The sequence below is a fragment of the Myxocyprinus asiaticus genome, chromosome 23 (genome assembly GCF_019703515.2).
Source record: "Myxocyprinus asiaticus isolate MX2 ecotype Aquarium Trade chromosome 23, UBuf_Myxa_2, whole genome shotgun sequence".
Lineage (NCBI taxonomy): Eukaryota > Metazoa > Chordata > Actinopteri > Cypriniformes > Catostomidae > Myxocyprinus > Myxocyprinus asiaticus.
In genome coordinates this window covers 38,107,862-38,131,488 of record NC_059366.1, presented here as the reverse complement: position 1 = coordinate 38,131,488, position 23,627 = coordinate 38,107,862, and the positions used below count along the sequence as shown (strand labels likewise).

Below are 23,627 nucleotides of genomic sequence, written 5' to 3'. Positions count from 1 at the left end.
ATCTCAAAAGAAATGGGATGGAGCCCCCCACCTCACCAACTGCAACACTGTGACTGTCCCGAATGGAGAATGAAGGAGGATACCGCAGAGTGGGAGGGCAGCGCAACCAACGTGAGGAGAGACCAGGAGTAGAGGAAGCGCAGGATACACTGAGAGCTTGGAACAGTTCATGCAGTTTGGACAGAATCAGCTTTAGGGATGTAGTCGATGCGGCTGGAGCTCTGTCTATCCGAGCTCGTCAGAATGAAGAAGCATTCGGCCCGGGTCGCGCCGCTGTCCGCCTGTAACAGTCCGGTGCCCACCCTGACCAAATTGAGAGGTATGTGTGCGCGGCGGGGCGCAACCCGAATCGCGATCATTCTGAATGCCTGTCTTTTCATATATTTCTTACGTGAAGTTCAGTTATGCTCAGCTCTTTAAAATAGTCCAAATCATTTTGATTAATCTAAAGTGCGTGCGCAAAAATAGCGTTATGGTACGGGTGAACACAGTATGTGTCCTTTACGCATCACCGGTGCAGATGTTTTGCTGTAGAACTCTGCGCCTTTTTGCGCATGAACTATCAATTTAAACATATATATATATATATATATATATATATATATATATATATATATATATATATATATAATAACAAAATGCATATGACCCAAAATGTCTGCATTCATTCCCTTATAGAAATTCTAATAAAGTAATGCAAATGGGTTTATATGGGTTTAAATAAGAAGTTTGAATCCTGCTGGATAAACTGAATTTTGGAAAATAATAGGCTGACATTTCTCAATTCTTTTATTTGTATTTTTTTTTTTTTTTTTTTTTAGTCCATTTAGTACTTTGTATTCTTTCTGTTCCATTCTTTTATTTTCTACATAGTATTATCTGCTCTTTCAGTAGTTATAAATCATACTTTCAATCCCGATTATGCATAAAGATCGCTTATGAAGTGACAAGGGCATGAACTTGTTATTGCAGACAGAAACTTCACACACAGTTACACACACTTCATTTAGTTAATGGCTCCCTCCCCTTGAGTGAGTCAGTTTTGAAGCATTGAAAACAGGTCCTGCAGACTATGAGCAGCTGAATATTAGTGTTACTATGATTACTATTAATCAAATATCCGTCAGATAATTAGTAATTGCTATTGGTCAGATTTAGAAGTGACCTTATTCCTGATTTCATGGGCATGGCAGTGGAACCACCCAGGAAGTTTTGAATTTCCTGTTGAGCTGTATGGTACATCAAGTTGACTACATGTCTCATTCTTTCCTTTCTCAGTGATGGATGAACCCCATGTTATGGGCATGGAAGATGTGTGTATGAGTACATTTAAGGATGCTTGGGTATGTGCATGTGTGATGTGTGCTCTGTTTATTTGTAAATTCACTTTTCTACTGGGCAGTTATATAGTTTCTAGATGCCTATAAAACAGATAAGCTTTAATCTTAGAATGCAGGACATTTTATTTGCAGCTGAAGCTGTTGTTTTACAGTCTGTATTTGCAAAATTACAATTTGCACATTTGTATTGGCATAAACTGACATTTCAGCAGTTTTTGGTTAAGCACGTCATAATCTCAGGACATTGTGTCAACCATCTTTGTCACACCCTGACATCTCGTTTATGTATGTTCTGGAGTATGAGTAACTGACTTCCCCAAGTGACCAGTCTGAGATGATGACCAGCATAAGCTGGAGAAATAGACTATAAATCTGCTCTGAGCTCCTGACAGCATCTGTGCTTCAGAGACAGTTTACCACTTGCTGCTGGTAATCACTTTCTTGTTCTGTTTGGTTCACTGCTCTCTTGATTTTCCAGTTCATTCCTCTGCACACATATCAGGGTTCAGCAATAAGGATGGGCCTATGACCAGCATTTTGAAGCAGTTGATGGAATTGTTATATGCCCTATTGGGCCAGTGCTGTATTTTTATGCCTTGCAAACTGAAAGTAATATTCCAGGTTCAATACAAGTTAAGCTCAATTGACAGCATTTGTGGCATAATGTTGATAAAAAAAAGCAAAAAAAAAAAAAGCTAACATTTGGGTTTCAGTAAGGCCCTTACAATGGAAGTGATTCTCACTGTTAACAAATTATAGCCACAAGACGTAAACAATATCACTTACGAAATTTTTCATGTTATAATAAACTTTTAACAGAAGAATTTATGTAAGTGGTTTTATAAAATTATAAGCTTTTAATTTTTGCCTTTAAACCCTCAAAAAATTGGCCCCATTCACTTCCATTGTAAGTGCTCCATTGTATTAAAGAAAAGGATGGGCAAGTTGAAATTATTTTTCATGGTAATCAACATTATGCCACAAATGCTGTTGATTGAGCTTTACTTGTATTGAACCTGGAATATTCATTTAAGAATTTGGTGTTGTTGGGAACTCTGCCTGAGGTAAATTTGTCACTAAGGCTATCTAGATTTTGTCAAAATTCAGAGAATGACTTGAAATAATAATGTATGTATACAGTATATAGGGTACAACAGGGCTAAAGGCACCCCTTAAGGAAGTTTTGCTTTTTTCTTGTCACAAAATGTATCAAGATCGAAAATGTTTTATTTATGTTTATTGAAAAATGATGGAGCAACATACATTTTTTTGAAAAGTAATAATAACAGAAAGTTGTTTTGATTAAAATTCAGTGAAAAAACAAAACAAAACAACAACAAAAAAAAAGGTTGTGAGGGAGCCTTTTAATCCACACTTGGGGTAAAAGGCCCCAAGGGGGTTTAAAGTGATATCGTGTAGATAACGGGGCAATAGTTATAGGGCACAATTTGTCAACAAATGCAAATTGTTTTGAGACAGCAAGATGCTTTTTTGAGTAACAAATTAAGATAATACTTACTCAAAATGATTACTTCAGAAAAGGTTTACAGGTTTCTGTTAATTTCAAACACATTTGGCATTTTATAACATCTCAATTCTATAAACAAACTAATCTCTATTATGATTGGATGAGTCAATGTGAGCCCACTTTGAACATTTTTCATTACAAATCTATTCGCCCCACTTTAAAAAAATAAAAACAACGTGTATACATGGGGCCTTTAACCCCCGCAACAAAAGCTATCCTTTCACTTATGGGAATGACCTTAAACAAAAAGTATTTTGTCTCAAATTTGTTAATTTCCGAGATTTTCATTAGCTACATAAATTTACAGCATTTAAAAAAATATAAAAAAATTAGATCAAATTGCCTCAAAATCAACCTTTATACACCACACGCAAAGATCTCATGGATCAGGAAAATCTTGCAGTGTATTGTGACAAACAGGTGTTTAGAAAAGTGCTGAGGTAGTTTTTGATGCTATTTAGTGTTTTGGGTTAAAATAAAATCAAGGAGCCTTTTACCCCGGGGAGCCTTTAGCCCCATTGTACCCTATATAGTAAAGATAAGGTAAGTGTCTGGTCCATAGGCTGCAGAAGAATCAGTGCAATCTGGTGTACACTAGAGTATGTTTATTTAGTAAATAAAGTGAGGATATTAAGCAATCAGTGATCTTTGGTTTCAGCTCAGGCTCAGACCCAAAGGGCCTTTTCTTTCTGTTCTAGCAGTTTTGGATTGCCCACAGCCAAATTCTGGCAGCTTCTTTCATTACTAAAAGATGTATGTTGGCAGTTCTGAGATCTGTTGGGTCTTGTGGATTTCCTTATAGAAAATTCAGCAAAATACTTTAAAGATGATATGAGCAATATTTGACATTACAATACTTTCTCCCATCCCAGCAAAATATGCAGAAACAACTACAAGTAAGCTATATGCATTTCAGTTGCCTTAAAAAGTTTAAACACCAAGGACATAGCTCAGCAAATGGCATACGTTTGGGGTTGGACTATTTGTATTTCAACCAAAAGCAGACAGGGGGATTCTAAAAAAAAAAAAAAAAAAAGGTTGTGAGTGCAGTCTCCATAATCATTATTTTTTAAAAGTAATATTTGTACTTTTCCAGTAATCAAAAACGACTGGAACAGTCATGGGAATCCATGGGTCAAAAGGTGTGGGAAGCCTGCCTGTATATATTTAGATGCATTTTAATCTAAAATCTTGATTGTAAAAAAGTGACCTGGCTAGCCCGATATAGCTACATTGGCGCAACAAAATGGTTCGTATCTGTTTAAGCCAGGGCTTTTCAAACTTTTTGATGCGAAGGACCCCCAAATATGATGATCCCCTTCCTATAATAATAAAGGCAGCTATATATTGTCATGTATAAAGACCCATTTACATTGCATGAGAAAAATTATAAGTGTGATCTTATAAAGACAACATGTTGTTTGCCAAATTAGTTAGCTTTTATATTGTAACTGTACTAAACATTTTAAATTCTAATGTTTAGAAAGTAGAATGAAACAGTAAATTGAAATTTTTTTCTCTAAAATTTTCCCCCCTCTCTTGCAAACCCCTGGTTTCACCGACCAATGTCAGATGGGTGGAGCATTTAGGAAACCTGTTTGAAAACAGTCATTAGGACTATTATTGCCACTAGTGTCACTGAAAGTGCAAACATCACATTTCAGGGCTCCAGACTGCAACTAAAATGGTCACAAATGCAACCAAAAACAATTGATTGCGACAATAATTTAAAATCTAGTCGCCACTGGCAACAGTCGGGTTATGTGCATTCATATGCGGTTTCATCAGATATCATCTGGTGAGTTATGGAATATATTTATAGAACACGCACAACCAGTGTGTCTCATGCTGCTTTTCACCCATTCTGTTGTGATGAGCACGCTGCACTGCATGCAAAAACAAACCCAGCGCGAGAGTATCATGAACATATGACTCTTTTGAACTGGATCTTTTTCATGAATCACCCAAAAAGAACTGAGAGTGTGAACTCAGGAGCTCAGGTTAGCAGTTTGAATCAGATCCACTTTCTCAGCAAATCAGCTGTCATTGAGCTCACAACTGGGAGCACAGTCATTTCAAAATAAGAGTCCCATGTGTATTTCGGGCTTTTTTTATAATTAAAAGTCCCTTATTGTGTACCACTTTTTTCTTCTGGTAATTACTGATTTGGATTGGAGTAGCACAATAAACTGCATCTTGGATTTCATTCAATTTGCAAATATATATATATTTAATTTAATTGTTTTAAAATATTGCCTTAGTCTTTCTTTACTGTTACAGATATTTACATAAAGTATAGTATACAAATAGTAGTGTGTTGTCTTCTTGAGCATCAATGAATGTAATTGTTGTGTAATAGTTTTGTACAAGTCCCTCAATTGTCCTAAGTTTCAAAAGCTTGATTATATATATATATACAAAATCAATTGAGACAATTGAGGGACTTGTACACAACTATTACACAAGGTGCAAACATTCATTGATGCTCAAGAAGACCACACTACTATATGCATACTATACTTCATGTAAATATCTGTAATGTTGATTCTGAAGAGCAGTACTAAATAAAAAATATATATATTTTATCACTTGTATAAATTATGAGAGGGATATGAACATTTTTGAGACAAAAAGGAATGCAAACTTATCTTCTCAACTATATATACTGTTTATTAAACCTTCAATGAATGGGTTATCAGCTGACTTCCTTTTCTTTGGCTTTCTATTTTGTTTAGAAAGAAAATCTGTGATTTGGCAACTAAAAACAGCCATTTGGCTCCTTTCAGTTTAGGAGCCAAAGGCTCCTGATTCATTTTTTTTTAATCTGGAGCCCTGCCTTTACTGAAAATAGAATGCATCTGTTTTGCCTGGTAAACAACCACACAGCCACCCACTCAATGCTACATGAAGATATATTGTATTTAGTTATAACTTATAAGTAGTACTGATATTCATTGCAGCTCACACATTAAGCCAGGGGAATGTGTAAACCCGAGCCGCTACTCCATCAGGCGGTAAATCTAATGCAGGCTGGCAGGAGTAAGAGACTGTAATAAACCTACGGTGTGTCATTACACTGATGTGATTCACACACTTTCACTGCCAAAACTCTTTCTTTTCAGTTCTTGGCTTTGGTAAGGACTATATGTCCTGATTGGAAGCCAGTGGGGCATTTTAAGTTTTTTTTTTTTTTTTTTTTTTATTTTTTGGTGCATACCCAGCACTTTAATTCAAGCGCTTTAATCAAGTAAACAGTATTTCACACCAGTCAGCCGCAACACATTATGTGTGTTATTCTGTCTGACATCCTTCAGCTTGATTGAGAGCATCAGTCTATGAATAACTTTAGCATGTTGCCAGTGATACGTGTGCGTTTGGATGAGCGTAATCCCTACTAAGAGGCATTTTTCAAAGAGTGGAAATGGGTGCTTTGTCTCTGTTCAGCACACAAGTGAGGAGAAGAGATCTCAGACAGACTTAGAAATGACTTTAAATGTTTACATTTTCTAGCTTGGATTACTTTTTTTAATCATCAGAAACATCTTTCTTTGTTCCTACCAAGAAAGCCTCAAGAAATACCTAGTTCCTAAACAGTAGTATACAGCTCAACAATGTTCCCTCTAATTTATTTTCTTGCTGAGCAAAGCATATTTAAATTGGGCAGACCCTTCGGCAATCTAACAGCCCATGTATTAGACCTGTACCGTTCTTTATAAAGAAATTATATAAAGGTAAAAACCATCTTATGTAGAACAGGTTATTAATTAAAGGAATATTCCGGGTACAACACAAGATAAGCTCAATCGACAACATTTGTGGCATAATTTTGATTAACCACAAAAATTTATTTAGATTCGTTCCTCCTTTTCTTAAAAAATAAAAATAAAGGTTACAGTGAGGCACTTACAATGGAAGTGAAAGAGGACAAGTTTAGGAGGGTCTAAAGTCAGAAATGTGGAGCCTGTAATTAAACTGAAGCACTTCTGTAGATTTAATTCTTTTTTCAAATTGGATATATTGTAACATACAGCAGTTAGTAAGCAATTTTATCACACTAAAATCATGTTAACACGCATGTTTTTTAAATCTAGTGGCTGTACTTTTTAAACGTTTTTAACGTTTAATGATTGGCCCCATTTACTTCCATTGTAAGTGCCTCAATGTAAACAATCATACAAGGCAGAAATGCCCTTTAGTGTTTAATTGATTAATTGAGTTTAAGCACACTTGTCTCAGTCTTTACAGAGTGATTTGAATTAGTTTATGTTCTTAAGTGGATGGTTACTTGCTAACTGTCAGATTGCTTGAGGACTTGACACTGTCAGTACATTAGTGTGGATAGCTGTGTTAGGGGAGACACTTTCTGCGGAGACTCATCAATTAGATTCAGTAGGGGAACTTACAGTCCATCTATTATGCATTGATCCAGAGCAGGTAAAGATGGCGTGACTCCAGTCTGTTAAACTGCGGTCTGTCTTCTGCAGGAGTTCGAGGCTGTGTTAAAATAAATTAATGACCAACTTCATGAAGTGCCACCACCTTCAATGGTCTTGAAGGAGTTTTCAAGTTTGCTGGCCACTTGTTGTCTGCTTTTCCTTTACTCTCTGATCCAACTTATTCATTTGAAATAAATCAATAAATTAATAAATTATAATTTTGTAAAGAAATTAATGCATAGGCACAATTCACTCTATATTTGTCTTCAAATCTAATTTCAAGCATTAAAACTAAGCCTATAGATCGAAAGGTTTTTAAAGCTGATGTGAGGCACATATTCCTCTCTGTCATGTCGGTGCACAGTTAGCAGGGTCACAATAGAGTGGGACATCGCAAGCATCTGTCCTTCCAACTGGACACTGCAGGGTTCACTGACCAGCTGCACAAGCACACACATACTGTGCAGAGCCACTTGTTTTCATGACCAGGGATTGGCATGAGTACTGGGATGTGATAGCAATGATTGGTCATAAAAAACAAAAAACATTAAAAAAACACCACAATAATTGTCTGACTAAACATTTAATGAGTACCCATTTGATGTATTTGACGAGTAGACAAAATGACCAAAAAACACTCTAATAAATGGATGTGGATTTACCTCGATAAGAATGTTCGGATAGATTAAGAGACATTTTTGTGTGTGTGTGTGTGTGGGGTGGGGGGGGGCACAATTCCCAATGTGCTCTAAGTCCTCGTGGTGGCATAGTGACTCACCTCAATCCGGGTGGCGGAGGACGAATCTCAGTTGTCTGAGACCGTCTATCCGTGCATCTTATCACGTGGCTTGTTGAGCACATTACCGTGGAGACCTTGCGCGTGTGGAGGCTCACGCCTCACAACTCGTCACACGCCCCACCGAGAGCGAGAACCACATTATAGTGACCACGAAGATGTTAACCCAACGTGACTCTACCCACCCTAGCAACCGGGCCAATTGGTTACTTAGGAAGCCTGACTGGATTCACTCAGCACGCCCTGGATTCTAACTTGCGACTCCAGTTGTGGTAGTAGGCATCTTTACTTGCTGAGCTACCCAGGCCCCCAGATTAAAAGACATTTTAAGTGTTTTGTTAAAATAGTGTCCTCTATCTTTAAGCTTTGTCTTACAATGCTGAATAATTTCCTTTAATTGTATATGGAGACTTTTGGTGCACATTGAAAACTTGGAACTGCATGACTGCAGCGTGCAAACAGGGGTTTGAAAACATATGGGCGGTGTCAGCATAAATTAATGTTAATTTATGAGGGCAATTATTGTTAGGCTGCAGCAAAGCATATGCCACTCATAGCAGTTCCAGGTAGCTGAAATGCAAAAAGCTGCACCCAACGACAAATAAATGCAGTTTACCACCCAAGTTTTAAAAGTATAATGCAAAAAATAAAGATGATCTGATAGACATAAATGTATTAAATGCAAGTTAAATTATAGTCTTGCCAGACTTTTGCAGTCCTCGTTGCATCTTTATTCTGCCCTAAATCTGGCCATTTAAAAAGAAAGAGATCATCTGACGATATGTAAAGAGACCAATCACAGTACTCTTTGTGTAACGTTATACAGAAAACACACATATACAAATATATAAATGATGTTTTTTTCACAGAAATATCTCAGTTGCTTGTGGATATCTAGTTAACTTATCAAGTGTCTCAAATATAAACTCTTTCAAATATTTGATGACACTAACCTAACAAACTTTGTCAAAGTTCCAGTGAAATCCAGAATTTCATCCTTGAAAGCACTTGCATTTCTTGCCAGTTAAAAAACAAATTATAATAATAAAAACAAAAATTGGCAATTTCAGCTTGAGTCTGGCAATTATATGTGCAATATGAATCAGACGGTCAGTGTATACACTGGGAGCTAAAGGCATCTTTGTTGTGCTGGCAATTACCAGATAAAATCATTTCAACCTGGTATGTAGGTGCGTAAAAAAATTAAAAGTAAAAAAACAATTTACAATGGACGTCTATGGGAAAATTTCAAGTTTAAATACTTTGTTTTTATAAACTGATGGGCAAATCAAAACTATTTTCTATGGTAATCAACAGCATGCCTCTGATGCTTTCAATAGAGCTAAACTTTTTAATCATTTAATCTGGAATATTCCTTTAAAGACTTTATTCACACTAGTGCCATCTTTGATTTTTAACGAGAATGAAAATGAGGCTGTGAGCGATAAACTTACCATCTCTTTAATGCCACATACGGTATAAAGCTCAATAAAGTTCCTAGATCCCATCTGATTTTCCACAGCCCATGTTGGCTGGAGTTTTTGTCAACTGAGTGTGGTTGGAAAGATATTTTTTTTTTCAATGTTTTGTCTGCAGAACAATCCAAAAACACTTTAAACTGCAGTCCAGCCCGTTGAAGACACTGTACATCTATCCCTCACAGCCTCGTTGTCATTCCCGTCAAAAATCAAAGATGGTGAATAAGTTACTGTGAATAAAAATGTCAATTCTGTCAAGATTTACTCACCCTTGTGTTGTTCCAAACTTGTATGACTGACTTTCTTCCGTTGAATACAAAAGGAGATGTTAGGCACTTACAGTCTCAGTCACCATGTATAGAAGAAAAATGCAATGGTGTATATAATGGTATATAAATGGTGACTGAGGCTAACATTCTGCCTAACATCTCTTTTCATGTTCCATGAAAGAAAGAAAGTCATATATATTTGAAACAACATGAGGGTACATAATGACAGAATTTTAATTATTTGGTGAACTATCCCTTTATGGAAGATTTAAAGAGTGTAGGGAAATCCACTTAAAGCTTACAGATTTATGTGCTCTTCCCAGAAACCATGGGACATTGCACTGCAGAGCTGTACCACTGTCATCCAGATGGCAACACATTTGTATTTCTTCTCTGTTTGAAATCGAGCAATGGTGTCTCACATTCTCCTCACACACTTATGACTGTCATTACAAAATAACATGGACCAGTTCCGTGTGTGTGTGTGTGTGTGTGTGTGTGTGCGTGTATGTGTGTATTAGAGTGGAGGCAATGTTTTTAGGTGGAGACAGAGGACTGTGCTCTTTCATGCTCGTTGAGCTAACTGAGGGAGAGAGAGAGGTGGGGGGAGCACTACAAAGAGAGTTGGTGCTACAAAGACCTGGCAGTTATCAGCAAAAGAGATCTGCACTGCAGAGACAAACATAGGAGAGAGCAAAGCTATGGTAGACTAAATGGCTCAGAGACTTATTCAGAATATGTAGAAAAATGGCATGGAAGTCGGTTTTCCACAGTAGATAAAGGAAACCAACACTGGGTCTTTGCCAAATGTGCAGAATTTAGAGTTAGTTATAAAGGATGTCTGCTAAGACTTTAAAATTACTTTGTATTTTGTATTCAGTGACTCTGAATTGAAAATTACACTAATTGGGCAAAAGGTTTTGGACACAAGGCACCACACCCATGAGCTTGCTGGGCATTTAATTTCAGAAGTTATAGGCATTATTAGGGAGTTTGGTCCTTTCTTCTGGGAAAGTTTTGTACTATGATGGAACATTGCTGTGGGGCTTTTCTTCCAATGTAAGTTTATGGGATTTATCTCTCCTGCTATAAGAAAAGTCCGACCAGTTAGAAAAGATATAGTACACTAGGCCAGAACAGTGTGAAGGTCTGTGCCAAGTTTGTTGGATGTAGATTTAAAGCTGTAGGAGGAGTTACAATTAATCATTTTGGTCTTTGTTTTGGGATTTTGAAAAAACCCTAGCTTAAAGGTATGGTACACCCAACAATGAAAATTCTCTCATCATTTACTCATCCTCATGCCATCCCAAATGTCTATGACTTTCTTTCTTCTGCTGAACACAAACAAAGATTTTTAGAAGAATATCTCTGTAAGTCCTCACAATTCAAGTAAATGTTGGCCAAAAATTGTAAGCTCCAAAAGCACATAAAGGCAGCATAGAAGTAATCCACAAGACTCCAGTAGTTAAATCCGTATCTTCAGAAGTGATATGATAGGTGTGGGTGAGAAACAGATAAATATTAAAGTCCATTTTCACAATCAATCTCCACTTTAACTTTCACATTCTTGTGTTTTTGGTGATTCGCATTCTTCATGCATATCGCCACCTACTGGGCAGGGATGTCTCCTGCCTACATAGATAGCTGTCTTCTATGGCAGCATCCTTACTGAAATGATGCCTCATAAGAGTGCAATTTGGAATGCTCTACATAGGCAGCAGCTCAACGCATCATTCAAATAGCGCTCATCACACGCAGCACACGGGACACTCGACTCGCAACTGATTTCAGTACAGGTGATGTGAGGGAAACGACGCAATTCTCTAATGAGCACAAATACACACAGCACGCACACGTTTTGGATAAAATAGTTGGTTTTGTATCATATTAAACTGTTATATATCGATACTTTTAGTACTGAATGGATTATAAGAATATTTATAATCTAAATTTCTCTCAATTCATCCACCATCTTGGATTTATTTTTCTGCTGAGCTTATCACAATGCATTCTGGGATCGCCTACCCAGGGAAGGATACATCTGACGCAACCTTTAGAATTTTGAATCTTAGAAGGCAGCATAATTAAGATATTTACCTTTTGGGACAGCCTTCGCATCGGAAGCGCATCTATGATGTCTTAAAATGCTGCCTCCAGAGGATGCTCATTAGGTTTTGGAACAGACCCATTGATCTGTTTCTATTGTCCACATACTTTTGACCATGTATTCTATGAGTTAGTTCAGCAGAATAAATGAGGGCATTATTGTTCTCGAAAAGGGAATCATTATTAGGGGTAATCTTGTGAATCTGTACTTGTAAAATAAACAAATTATATGGCAAATGTACAAGCATACAAAGCAATCATTGAACCTAATGACCCACAAGAGGGCTGCAGCTATTATGATGGATAATTCACCATTTTTAAGAGTCAGCAATACCATTTTGGGCTGAAGGCAGCCTATGGCTTTTTCCAAATGTAAACCCATTCTGAAGCAGGAAATATGGTGAGAGATAACTCATTAAATCATATTTTTGATTGCTCATGGGTTCAGATTTTGTGCTCATTATACCAGAACCTACCAGAAAAAAAAAAAAAAAAACAGATCTGCCACTTTTTGTGTGTGAGCTCACTGTGTCACCCTGTCTGGGTCACAGAGGTTTAGATAAAAAAAAAAAAAAAACATTTTTGAAGCTGAATTTCTGTGGCATTTTGCAACTGGCCTCATTGCCAATGCACTTTGTTCATGGTTGGCATATGCAGACATCATTTGTTAGACTGTTCCTCTTGACACACTGAATCATTTTGTAACATTTTTTGTGAAAAACATGCTCCAGCCTGATTCCGCATCAAGCCTCTGGCGCAGACAGATTTTAACCTGCCTTGTCAAAAAAGTCAGAATGAAAACTCACAAGAGATCACAAACAAGATCTCTTTAATTGTCCAGTTGTTTCTCTAATTGACAATAAGATTAAATCGAGAGTGAATGGAGACTCCAGTTTCTTACATCAGTCTGATCTCATGAAAATTATTTGACTGTGGTGACATTTTTGCAAAAATCCCATGTTAAAATGCAAGTTCGATTTCTCCCAAACAAATGAGATTAAGGTTAATAATCTATCGAGTTTTAAAATAACAAAACCTACCTCCCTACACTAAACCTTAGACCTAAACCTAACAAAAAGTGTCATAAAAAGCTAAATGCAACTGCTGAAGCAACTACATCATTTTGCTTCTTTGACACTTTCACCTCGCGTATCGACTTGCATAAAACAGCCTAAATATCATGGGCGTCGCTAGACTTCAGTGTCATCTAGTGCTTAGCCCACTGGCCATATAGTAATATAAAAATAAGAAGAATCCTTCCTTCCATGACTTAAAAAAATGACCACCCTACCTGTCAAATAATAATTATATTAAGTGCAACACTGACACTGGTTCAGAACTTTATATAAGCAAACGTCAGGCGCACAATAAACAGATCAAACATGTTTTAATTTAAATTGTGGAGGATCAAAGTGAGAATTACAACTTGTCGGCTCATTGTTCATTGTGCAGAAATGAACGCAAACAATAAAACCAAAGTAGTTTAACAATTTAAATTTGCAATTGTTATTTAGCATAATATTTGAAAACGAGATGAAAGTCAAAGCATTATGAGATTGAAGTCGTAATATTTTGAGAATAATCGAAAGGAAAGTCATGTGGTGGACAACAGCAAAGTGGAGCATCTGGGTCTTTACATACAACATCACTGACCAGGGAGATAACTTGGCTATGCAACTGAGCTGAATTTGTGGGAAGTTTTTTCAAGCTCTCTGTTCATGAATGAGGTGTGCATTAGTACAGGAGTATTCAACATGTCAAGGGAGGCACGAGATATAGGCTTGCACTCAAGTGAAGCGAAAAATATTTGGAATTGCTGTGAATTATATAAGTCCATATCAAGGTATCGTATGTGGTAACATCCCCTCAGTTACAGTATTGTTTAGAAAGGAAAATCCCAAAACAATGCCGAGCGGGACTGTTCAAATCTGTCTGGTTCTTTCTCCTGAATAAAATTATTTTCCTACATAACCACTGCAGTGGCCAGATACTAATAACTGATGCGCCAAAAGACCAAAGATTTCTTTATTGCTAAATCCTAAACTAAAGTATGTTTTAAGTACGTCCTCCACATCCATCTCTTGCATTAACAAAGCTGCTGGCTCTGCGTCCGTTCTATCGTTGTGATAATGATCCTCTTTTTAGCCTAATATTGAGATTTGTTTCTCTAATATTTCTGCTTTATTCACACAATATACTACTTTATTCTCACAATGCTAAGACTTTATCCTAATAATTTTTACTTTATTCACAAAATATTATAACTAATCTCAAAAGTCTATGAATTTATTCGAATAAGTTTGACTTTGTTCTCATTCGAAATGTAATATAATGCTACAACTTTATTCACAAAATACTATGACTTTACTGTCAAAATCGTAATTATTATATTTTTGTTTAACGTGGCAATAAAACGGCATCGTGGGATCGCCGAGTAAAGTTAAAAATAACTTTAATTTTCACACCTGGGTGGGGTTTCATGATTGTTAGGCTATTAAATATGATTCCAGGTTGTTTTTAACAAAGCAAAGTTTCAACGCTGGATAAACGGTACAAGTGTTTTTTTCCCTTTTGCTCTGGTATGCAGACTTAAGTTCAATAGTTTGACAAGTTCAATGTCATTTGATTTTAAACCATATAAAAATCAAGGCACCCCAAAAAGGCTATTTAAACACAGTAGTTTAACTCCTCGCACATAACATGGAAATGTGAATGAATGAATGAACGTTACATTTATATAGTACTTTTCTGACAGTACACTCAAAGCGCTTTACACAGTGAACAGTGGACTCTCCTCAACCACCACCAGTGTGCTGCATCCACCTGGATGATGCGACGGCATCCATAGTGCGCCAGTACGCTCAACACACACCAGCTATTGGTGGAGAGGAGAGAGTGGAGTGAGAGAGCCAATTAATGGATGGGGATTATTAGGAAGCCATGATTGATAAGGGCCAATGGGGGGAATTTGGCCAGGATACACCCCTACTCTTTTCAAGAAGTGTCCTAGGATTTTTAATGACCACAGAGAGTCAGGACCTCGGTTTAACATCTCATCCGAAGGACGGTGCCTTTTTACAGTATAGTGTACCCATCACTATACTGGGGCATTAGGACCTACACAGTCCGCAGAGTGAGCACCCCCTGCTGGACACCCTAATACCTCTTCCAGCAGCAGCCTTGGCTTGTGAACAGCACAGGTAGAGTGCATATACAGGCAGTCATTTTTGTTTGATTTTGATATGAGATTTTATCATTTTAAGACCTATTAATTGTGATATTTAGGCTTATAGCTCACTGTTCTGCTATTTTGAGTTGTGTCTGAGGAAATTCCATTGCAATAAACATTCTTTGTTCCCACGTACCGACTCCTGACTAAACCCGCATAACCAAAAAAGATGACTGGAGCATGCATTAAAATCTACTTGGTGTGTGGATTGTTAAAAACAAATGAAGATTAGAAATTAGGCTTATAGATTATATATTAAGAAATAAGGCTTGCATAATAAAACATCAGTGCCTCTGGTACAGAAAACTGCACCCTGTGAGAGAAAACAGAAAGTTCCCACACGAGGCATTAGTAACGATTCATCTGATGAACTTGAGCACGAACAGCAGGTAAAAGTCAAAGTGCGAACTGTCAATTAATGCAAGTTGGGCTTACTGATCGGAATTAATTTACATTTGAAGCCAGAATTGAAGCCTGCCTTGTTGCTTTTGTACCCTGATATAATTAACATTAACTCTCTCTCTCATCACAAAAAAACATTCGGGCCTATTAACAAAAGATCCGGGGCTTCAGCCCTATCAGCTAGGGTCTAGTTACGCCGCTGCTATAAATATAATATATAGACCACTACAACCTTTAGCACTTCATTAAACCCCCGACTAAATTACATTAGAAGATTTTCATCTTGAAACTTTTGAATCCATTTAAATTACGTTATGAAGGTCGATACCTTAGCCATTAGCAGAAAATTACTTTCTCATTCAGACTCCATCAGTCTTACTGAAGACATCCATCTAATGTCAGGAGTCAAGGACCTGATCACAATGTTAATTACACAGAATATCCTCACAGAAACTGCCTATCCTGCCTATCCTATAAGAACACTTTATTATTGATGGTAGTTTTATAAGCATCCTTACAGCAGCTAAATTACATGCTTCTAGTTTCCCTACGTGCTCTCATGAGAATTCGTATGTTCTAGCAAACGTACATTTTCTCACATTTGCATAGACACCGAAACATACAATACTGACATATTGACAGCATCTAAAACATAATTATTTTACACACCTTTAGAAATGTACAAATGTATACTGATTGAATTGATGAATATTGTATTCATGGAATTAATTAGTTAATTTCATTGCATTTATAATCAATGAGATTAGTTAAACGTTAAATGCCATCACATTTTTAAACACAGTTGATGCATTTACTTAATATATAATATATTACTTATACAAATATATTTATAATGGATTCATGTATTCAAACATATTTGTAATGGATTAGTATGTATTTTATGTTTCTAAAGCTGTAAATACATTAAAAAATTATATTTTAGATGCTTAGCTTGGCATTTAGGGGTTGATTGGTCCAACATGCCAGAGTGTTTGGATGATTTAGCTGACCACAGTGTGGAACATTGGCCAGCAACAGCAGAGATGGCCTGAAGGGACATCTGAAGGTGAGATTAATTCATGGCTAGAAATATGTTTAATATTGTTATCAATCCCAAACACTTAATATGTGAACTTTGCATATATGTGTGTTTTGTGTATGAATTTGTGACAATGGCTGCATACGAAAACTGGAAAATGCTGCCTTCTATGGAGTGGAGTCTATGGAGGGAGGATGAAAATAAGTTTCCTTAAGAGTTCCATTCTTTTGAAAAACGCTGTCGGTCAAGCCATTAACTGATTAAGCAGCAAGTATGCTGCCTACAGTATGTATTCTGCTGCAGCCCATGTGTCTCCAGAGATCCCTATCTGCGTCATACTGATTATCAGTCACCATGGTTACACACGCTTGTTGCTTTGAGAAAATTACCCACATGTTAAATACACAGTGATAGTGGTAGTTCATTATGACGGGACAGGGAAGTGGTGTGGTTTCAAAGCATTAGCAGTGGCAGAGTTGTACAGTAAATTTTTGTATCCATTACTTTGAAAAGGGCTTCACAGAGAACCACCCAAGCCTTCAGTTTGCATTTTATGGGTACTTTAAAAGAGGTTGGGAGCAAGGTCTGATTCCCTTGAATAACCTTGGAAAATTCTGATGATGTCAGCAAATGTTTGGCTGTTCGAGCTGTTCAGAAAGATTGAGAGCACTTGAATATTTGCTGGCAACCCAAAGGTTGTTGGTTCAAGCCTATACATAACCTTCAAAACATTTCTTTTAATTGTGGAAAGGTTGCTGTGATAACGTTTTTATCATATTTTTTACAACATTGCACATACATTGTTATGACATTGTTACCATGTCCTGTTAAACCGCTTTATCTTGCTCAACCTGGTACTACATTTGCCATTTTTGCTACATTTATTTTTAAAAGCACATAACTAACTGTATAACTTATTTTGCTATTCTGAATTCAAATTATGTAATAAACGACATGATGTAGAAAAATTATGTATATTAACAGCACCCTAGTATTTTTTAATAATAATTTTTTAATCTGCATTACCTGTTTTGTTACGGCATCACTTTCATAGTTTTTTTGATAAATGATATCAATTGGAAGTCATTGATATACTGTAGTTAAGGTGTCTTAACTCTGAAAACTCTAAGGCCAATCCACACGAATACATTTGAAAATACATACATTTTGCTATGTTTTCGGCTCTCATTTACATTGGAACCAAGAATGGCAGACTTTTGAAAATGCTCTCCATAACCACATACTTAAGAAAACGTTGATTTGGAAAGTGAAAATGGAGGTTTTAAACAAAACGGATTAGTGTGTTTTTGTCAGTTTTTGTAGCCTTTTTTGCGCAAAATAAATAAATAAATAAATAAATATGTATGCACCCATTAAGTCTCTTCCATTCACAAAGCTGAAATAATATGAATTCTGTAAAATTCCTTTTAAAACAATCCAAACACACAGGATTTCCATAGACTTACATTTTAATAAGACCAAAAACTTGCCTATTTATATGGCAGAAGGCAAAAGTTGCTGGAGTAGGCTTGATCAGTAATGTTTTAAAGGCATTAAATGTGTGATTTGTGTGTTGGGGTTCATTTCAACCTGATCACATGGGAAGTCTGCATGTTGTTTCTGAGAGTTCCGGTACCCTAGGATTGGACACATTATGCTGACTTACTGACAAACGCAATCTCCTATCAGACATTTTTGTGTCGGCTCCAGTGTGTTTACCTTCCCTTCTGGTGCGACCAGAAGCGGTCACTGGATATTCAAAGCTTAGCCCAGAACTCTGTGGATACTGTACATTGGGGCTATCCTTTAATGAAATATCAAAATACAATGTCAGTTCATTTATGATAAAAGTTTCAATGTTACATCTGTGAGATTTCATTTATATACTAAACCTTTAAATATTTCTGAAATTAAACTAAAAGGTCCCACTAACTTTAGTCTCAGCTTCAGATACGCTCAAAGATTAGAGATCCCCAAACTGTATTTATTCCTCTTTGTTTTCAAGGTTATATATCTAAATATTTGGTACTTACTGCATCTGGATGGACCAACTCTACACAGTTTCCAATTTCTTGCCAAGACAGGAATGTTGACCAAACACACCAGCCGCAATCGCTTGTTGCAAGCGCTCTTTTTGCAATAAGCTGCCAATAAGACAGCGCACGTGTACTGAGTTGAGTCTGTATTTGGTGTTAACAATACTGTAGAAAGACAGGTATCATTCATGGCTATATATTACTTAATATAAAAAATATTGTTAAAATATTCAAATAATATGTTTTTGTATCAACTTGATACTGAAGCACTGGTACTTCTGACATTGCTACAAGATGATAAAAACATTCGGGGCTTTACGGAACACTTTACGGAGGAGGGCGGGCCTTGTCGTTAAGATGGACGCCTGGCTCTGAGTTACCGCAATCAGCCGGGAGAGGGATAAAGAGAAGCCGGAGACACCAGTTCGAGAGAGAGAGGGAGGTGCCCACAGCCGCTAAACGTGTACATCCCGCCTGTTGGACTGAAAAGTCATCAGAATGAGAAGCACATGGAGCTGTGTGTGCATTATGGTTTTGTTATGCTGAAAAGCAGTTTTTTGTTATGTTGAATTAAAAGTCTTTTGGTTGTAAACCCGGTTCCTGCTTCCTCCTTTACGATGAGCAAGAGACCTGTCTGCCACAGTGTTACAGTTTTGTTTTGGTGTTTGTGTGGTGAGGGGATGGGATAGTTGAGTTGGATTTTATAATTTGGTTTCTGTGTTTCTTACATCAAAGTTAGTCAGGAGAAAGCATTACAGTGAGAACATAATCTAAACCACATAAAATACAGATTTAAGCTGTACTGTATACAGTGTAGTTTGTTGTATCATTATATAATTCCTTCATGTAAATAGGTGCTGGTTTACAGTGTTCACTCAGGATATCTCTCAGTGTGACATGTCTCTGGGTTGATGGCTGATTGGCTGTAGATTAGAGGCCTTTAAAGAGGAGCTTGAAATCATCTTTTACTTTGAAACAGACGTGCAAGAAAGATTTAGATCCAGGCTAGTTTGTGATATAATTAGGCCTGCAAATGAAATGACTTTCTGCACATGAATATATGATAATTGAGCCTTCATTGTCTTGCATTTGAAATGATCCCTGCTACAGTATGCCATGCATCTGTAAAAGTCTAACTGTAGAAGGCTTGAATGTTCAGAGAGTGATAGATTAATATTGGCCTCATTATATCTGTATTCTGTATATTTGTAAGGGCATCATATGGAAAAATACCACTTAAGGAATTCAGGGATGTCTTAAAAATACTTTGTTTTAGACAGTTTACAAAGGTGTTCAAAATGTAATACTAGCTTACTATTTACCGAACACTGTGCAGTATACAATGTATACTGCATACTTAAAAAAATAATAATAATTCTTTGAAACAGTAGGGATTGCTTTATTCTTTGAATTACAGTTATCAACTTTTTTTTAAACTAAAAACTAGTAACAGTCCAATCAAATAATTTGTCAGAAATTTGATTTTAATAACAATTACTTTAAATACTTCTGGTTCATTCATAACACTTGAAATGGAAGATTGCGTTGAGAGCATTGCATTGTAGCCTAGGATACAGTATTTACTGTAATCTGCTCCGTTGCACAGTATGCATACTAAATACTGAATAAATAGTAAAAGTAGAATGTAAGCATGCTTCTTGAAACATCATTTTAAATGATTGTTTAACTCGTGAATAACTTTGTTTTTGGTGAAGGAAAAAAAGCTCCCTCAAAACCATGATAAGTATCTTCTTAAGTATCTTCTCGTTAAGTATCTACTCTTGTTTCATAGATCTCTTGAAAGTAATCAGACGCTTCAGTATTGAGGATGCAACTTTTTCTCTTTCTGAATAAATAAACCAATTGAATCCTCCGCAAGGGACCAGCGGAGTAATTACTGCACTCGTTTATTCTGCATGTGAAGATGAGGAGCCATTAAGAGTGTTTATGAATGGATGGTGAGCACTGCTTGAGGTGTGCGTATCTGATCTAAACAATAGCATGGCTGTTCTTGAGAAATTAATCTTGACAGATTCAATCCAGGGTGTCTGCATCATAAAGTATCCTTGTTTTTCTTTTTTAAGTGTTTCCCCTTGGCAGTTTCTGTGTTGAATGAGTAAACATTGCTATTGATTTCCTCTTGAATGTTTCAGGGAACGCTGGTGAGAACTGATGTTTCATTTCTTTGGAGAGAGAGAGAACATTTATAAGTCAGTGGATTAAATATGGATTTAATATGCTTTAAAAACTGTGGAAGAACTTGTAATACTGGAACATGAACATACTTTTAAAGGGGCAGTGTTTAATTTCTGTGCTACTAGTGGCACCTAACAGAATTGCAATCTGTTTATTTGAGTGGCCCAACTGGGCATGCCACAGCTGATTAAACTGGGAGGCTATCTGGTCTCCCAGCCTGACCAGCTAAGAAGTGCCCAAAATGCCTCTAATACCAGCCTACTGACCAGCCTTTTTAGCAGGGCGGGAACTCTATTGCAGTTCAGTTGGGAAGAAGTGTATTTTGAACACTCTTTAAGTGATCTTATTGTTCATTATGACTGGCCATTTGCAGTAATTGTGTTCCTTGATGCAGCCAAGGTGCTTTGCACAAAAGCATAATAATAGTGGAATGGGAGTCTTTCTAGCTGTAGTTACTCCTTTATCGTACTAACCTTTTGGCTAGCAGCCCAAATCCTTAAAAGTGCTATGTGAATTTTTTTGTCTTATTCCAGCTTAATATGCAGAGACTATCTGTTTGGTTGACCAATGGCAGATGAGGGGAATGTTCGGAAAACCTGTTTGAAAACAAGAATATTTTTTGTTTGTTTTTAGGAGAAGACCGGCCGCGGGAGAACATTGTGGGTACCGCCGATGGACAGGCGATGGTGGGTGGTGCAGGGGCAGAGTCAGGAACTGGGAGGCAGAGATTATACTGCTGTGTGCGAGTGACCGCCGTCCAGGCGCGAAAGGCAATATGGGGTGTAGCCATGGTGATGTGCGTGTGCACGTCTTGGGCAGGCTCCACCCAGCTGGCCAAACTCACCTTCAAGCAGTATGACGCACCATTCACTCTCACGTGGTTCGCCACCACGTGGAACTGCCTCTTCTTCCCTCTGTATTACATCGGCCACCTGTGCAAGAGTCCAGAGAAACAGACGCCAAAACAGAGGTTCAGGTAAGAAAGGACAGAAAATGTGTTTGGACACTTTTTGATGTCATTGCATTAGACACAATATATCAAAACAAGTGCTATTTCTTAAAGGGGTCATGACATGTCTTTGTTTATTATTATTTTAATATGTTCCTTGAGGTTCACTTATAATATTAGTAAAGTGTGTGTCATACTGTATATTGGTAAAACATGATCCTTTTCCACCCTCATCTGACCCTCTGTCAGAAATGCTTGGTTTTGCTGCGGCTTCTCCTTTAAGACTTGACAGCAAACACCCATTGTTATGATTGACTCGCTGCTCTTGACTGACCTGCTCTCTCCTTGCCATCTATTGGGCGGGGCAACGGAAGTAATAAGGTAAACTAGGGGTCCTACGCACCCTGGAAAACCTGGAAAACCAGGAAAACCTGGAATTTTGCAATGCAGTTTCCCAGTAATGGAAAAGTCATGGAAAATTATAAAAATACCTAAATGACCAGGAAAATAATTATTTATCATGGAAAATATTTTAGTTTAATAGAACTGTTTGACTGTGTTGCTAACAAAGTTTTTGTTACATTTACAAAAACACTGTAATGATCGGGACTGAATAGGAGTAAAATACACAAATATGTATCATGTTGTCACTGCCACCGGCTGCGCATTGTTAAACAACGACAACGTTTAACTGTCATGAACGAATCCCTGTCACATACTTTCTCACCTGCTGTCATCTCTGCTTTGCTCCGACAAAATAGTTTATGTATTGATATAGTACAAAATATGTTTTTTTTTTTTTTATTCCAACATTGCTGTTGTGTTAACCACAAAAACATTATTAGTGAGTTATAAGAGTTATAAACTTTAGACAGCGATGACGGTCGGACCCAAGGGCTTAGATTTGGCTTGAATATTGGGGGTTTGCAGCGTGAAGCATCTACATGTTTCCATTGATCATGGTATAAATATTGGGGGGGGGAGTTTACTTGCTTGTTTTGATTATTGGGGGGGTTGGATGAAAGTGAATGTTTGAATGCACAATTAATCAAATTTAAACTGCTAAAGTCTGTATTTTAATTCAATATATAATCTGCAAGTGATGAATGTGTGAAGCCATATGCTCATACACTGAAAACACCTCATTATGATCATCTTCTTATGTATGTGAGATAACAGAGAGCAGAGCACACTGAAGAGTACAACACATACAGACTATGTATTTATTTAATTAAATCACAGGTTTACGGGGATAAATAATCACACTGGGCCATGTAGTGATCTGCTTATCTGGAGGTGAGAAACTAATATCAAAAACACACAGAAACGCCAAAATAAAAGCTGAATTAAAATGGACGCATGTATTTTTGCTTAAATATTACACTTGTTGGGCACATAAAATGTCCTGGAAAATTGTGCCTTGAAAAGAGTGGGAACCCTGTAAAGTAGGCGTTGATGTTTTATTGTGGAGGCGGTCAGATGCATATGTCTATCACATAAGAGAACAAGCCATTTTGTCTGCTTGGTTTCAACAAATGTTTTTTTTTTTACAGTGAGGTAGAAGTTTTAAGTTAATGACCTCTGATATGTCAAAAGATCAAGGAAAATTTGTTTCCTAATGTCATGACCCCTTTAAAACTAACCACTTTTCCAAACCATTTTTGCAATGACTTTTAACCAACTGGTCAACCAAAAGTTTTTTTTTTTTTTTTTTTTTTTTGGATATATGAAGTCACACAGGTTACCTAGAAGAGTAACCACAGGTTAAATATGCACTAGGTTCAACACAATAACTATGGATATGTTCCTCTAAGTTTGACAAC

General features: G+C 36.9%; 1 protein-coding gene across 2 annotated transcripts in view; it reads left to right on the top strand.

Annotated features, from left to right (window-relative positions):
- LOC127414068 (putative thiamine transporter SLC35F3) overlaps positions 1–23,627 on the top strand; it is an 82,429-nt gene that overhangs the window by 49,603 nt on the left and 9,199 nt on the right. Inside the window, exons 1-2 of one of the 2 annotated variants that reach the window (XM_051651783.1) lie at positions 180–319; positions 21,489–21,831. In XM_051651783.1, coding sequence (XP_051507743.1) covers positions 208–319; positions 21,489–21,831 — 455 coding nt within the window. In that variant the 5' untranslated portion in view covers positions 180–207. Of the gene's footprint in view, positions 1–179; positions 320–21,488; positions 21,832–23,627 lie in introns of those variants that run through there. The other variant, XM_051651782.1, reaches the window with a different exon arrangement.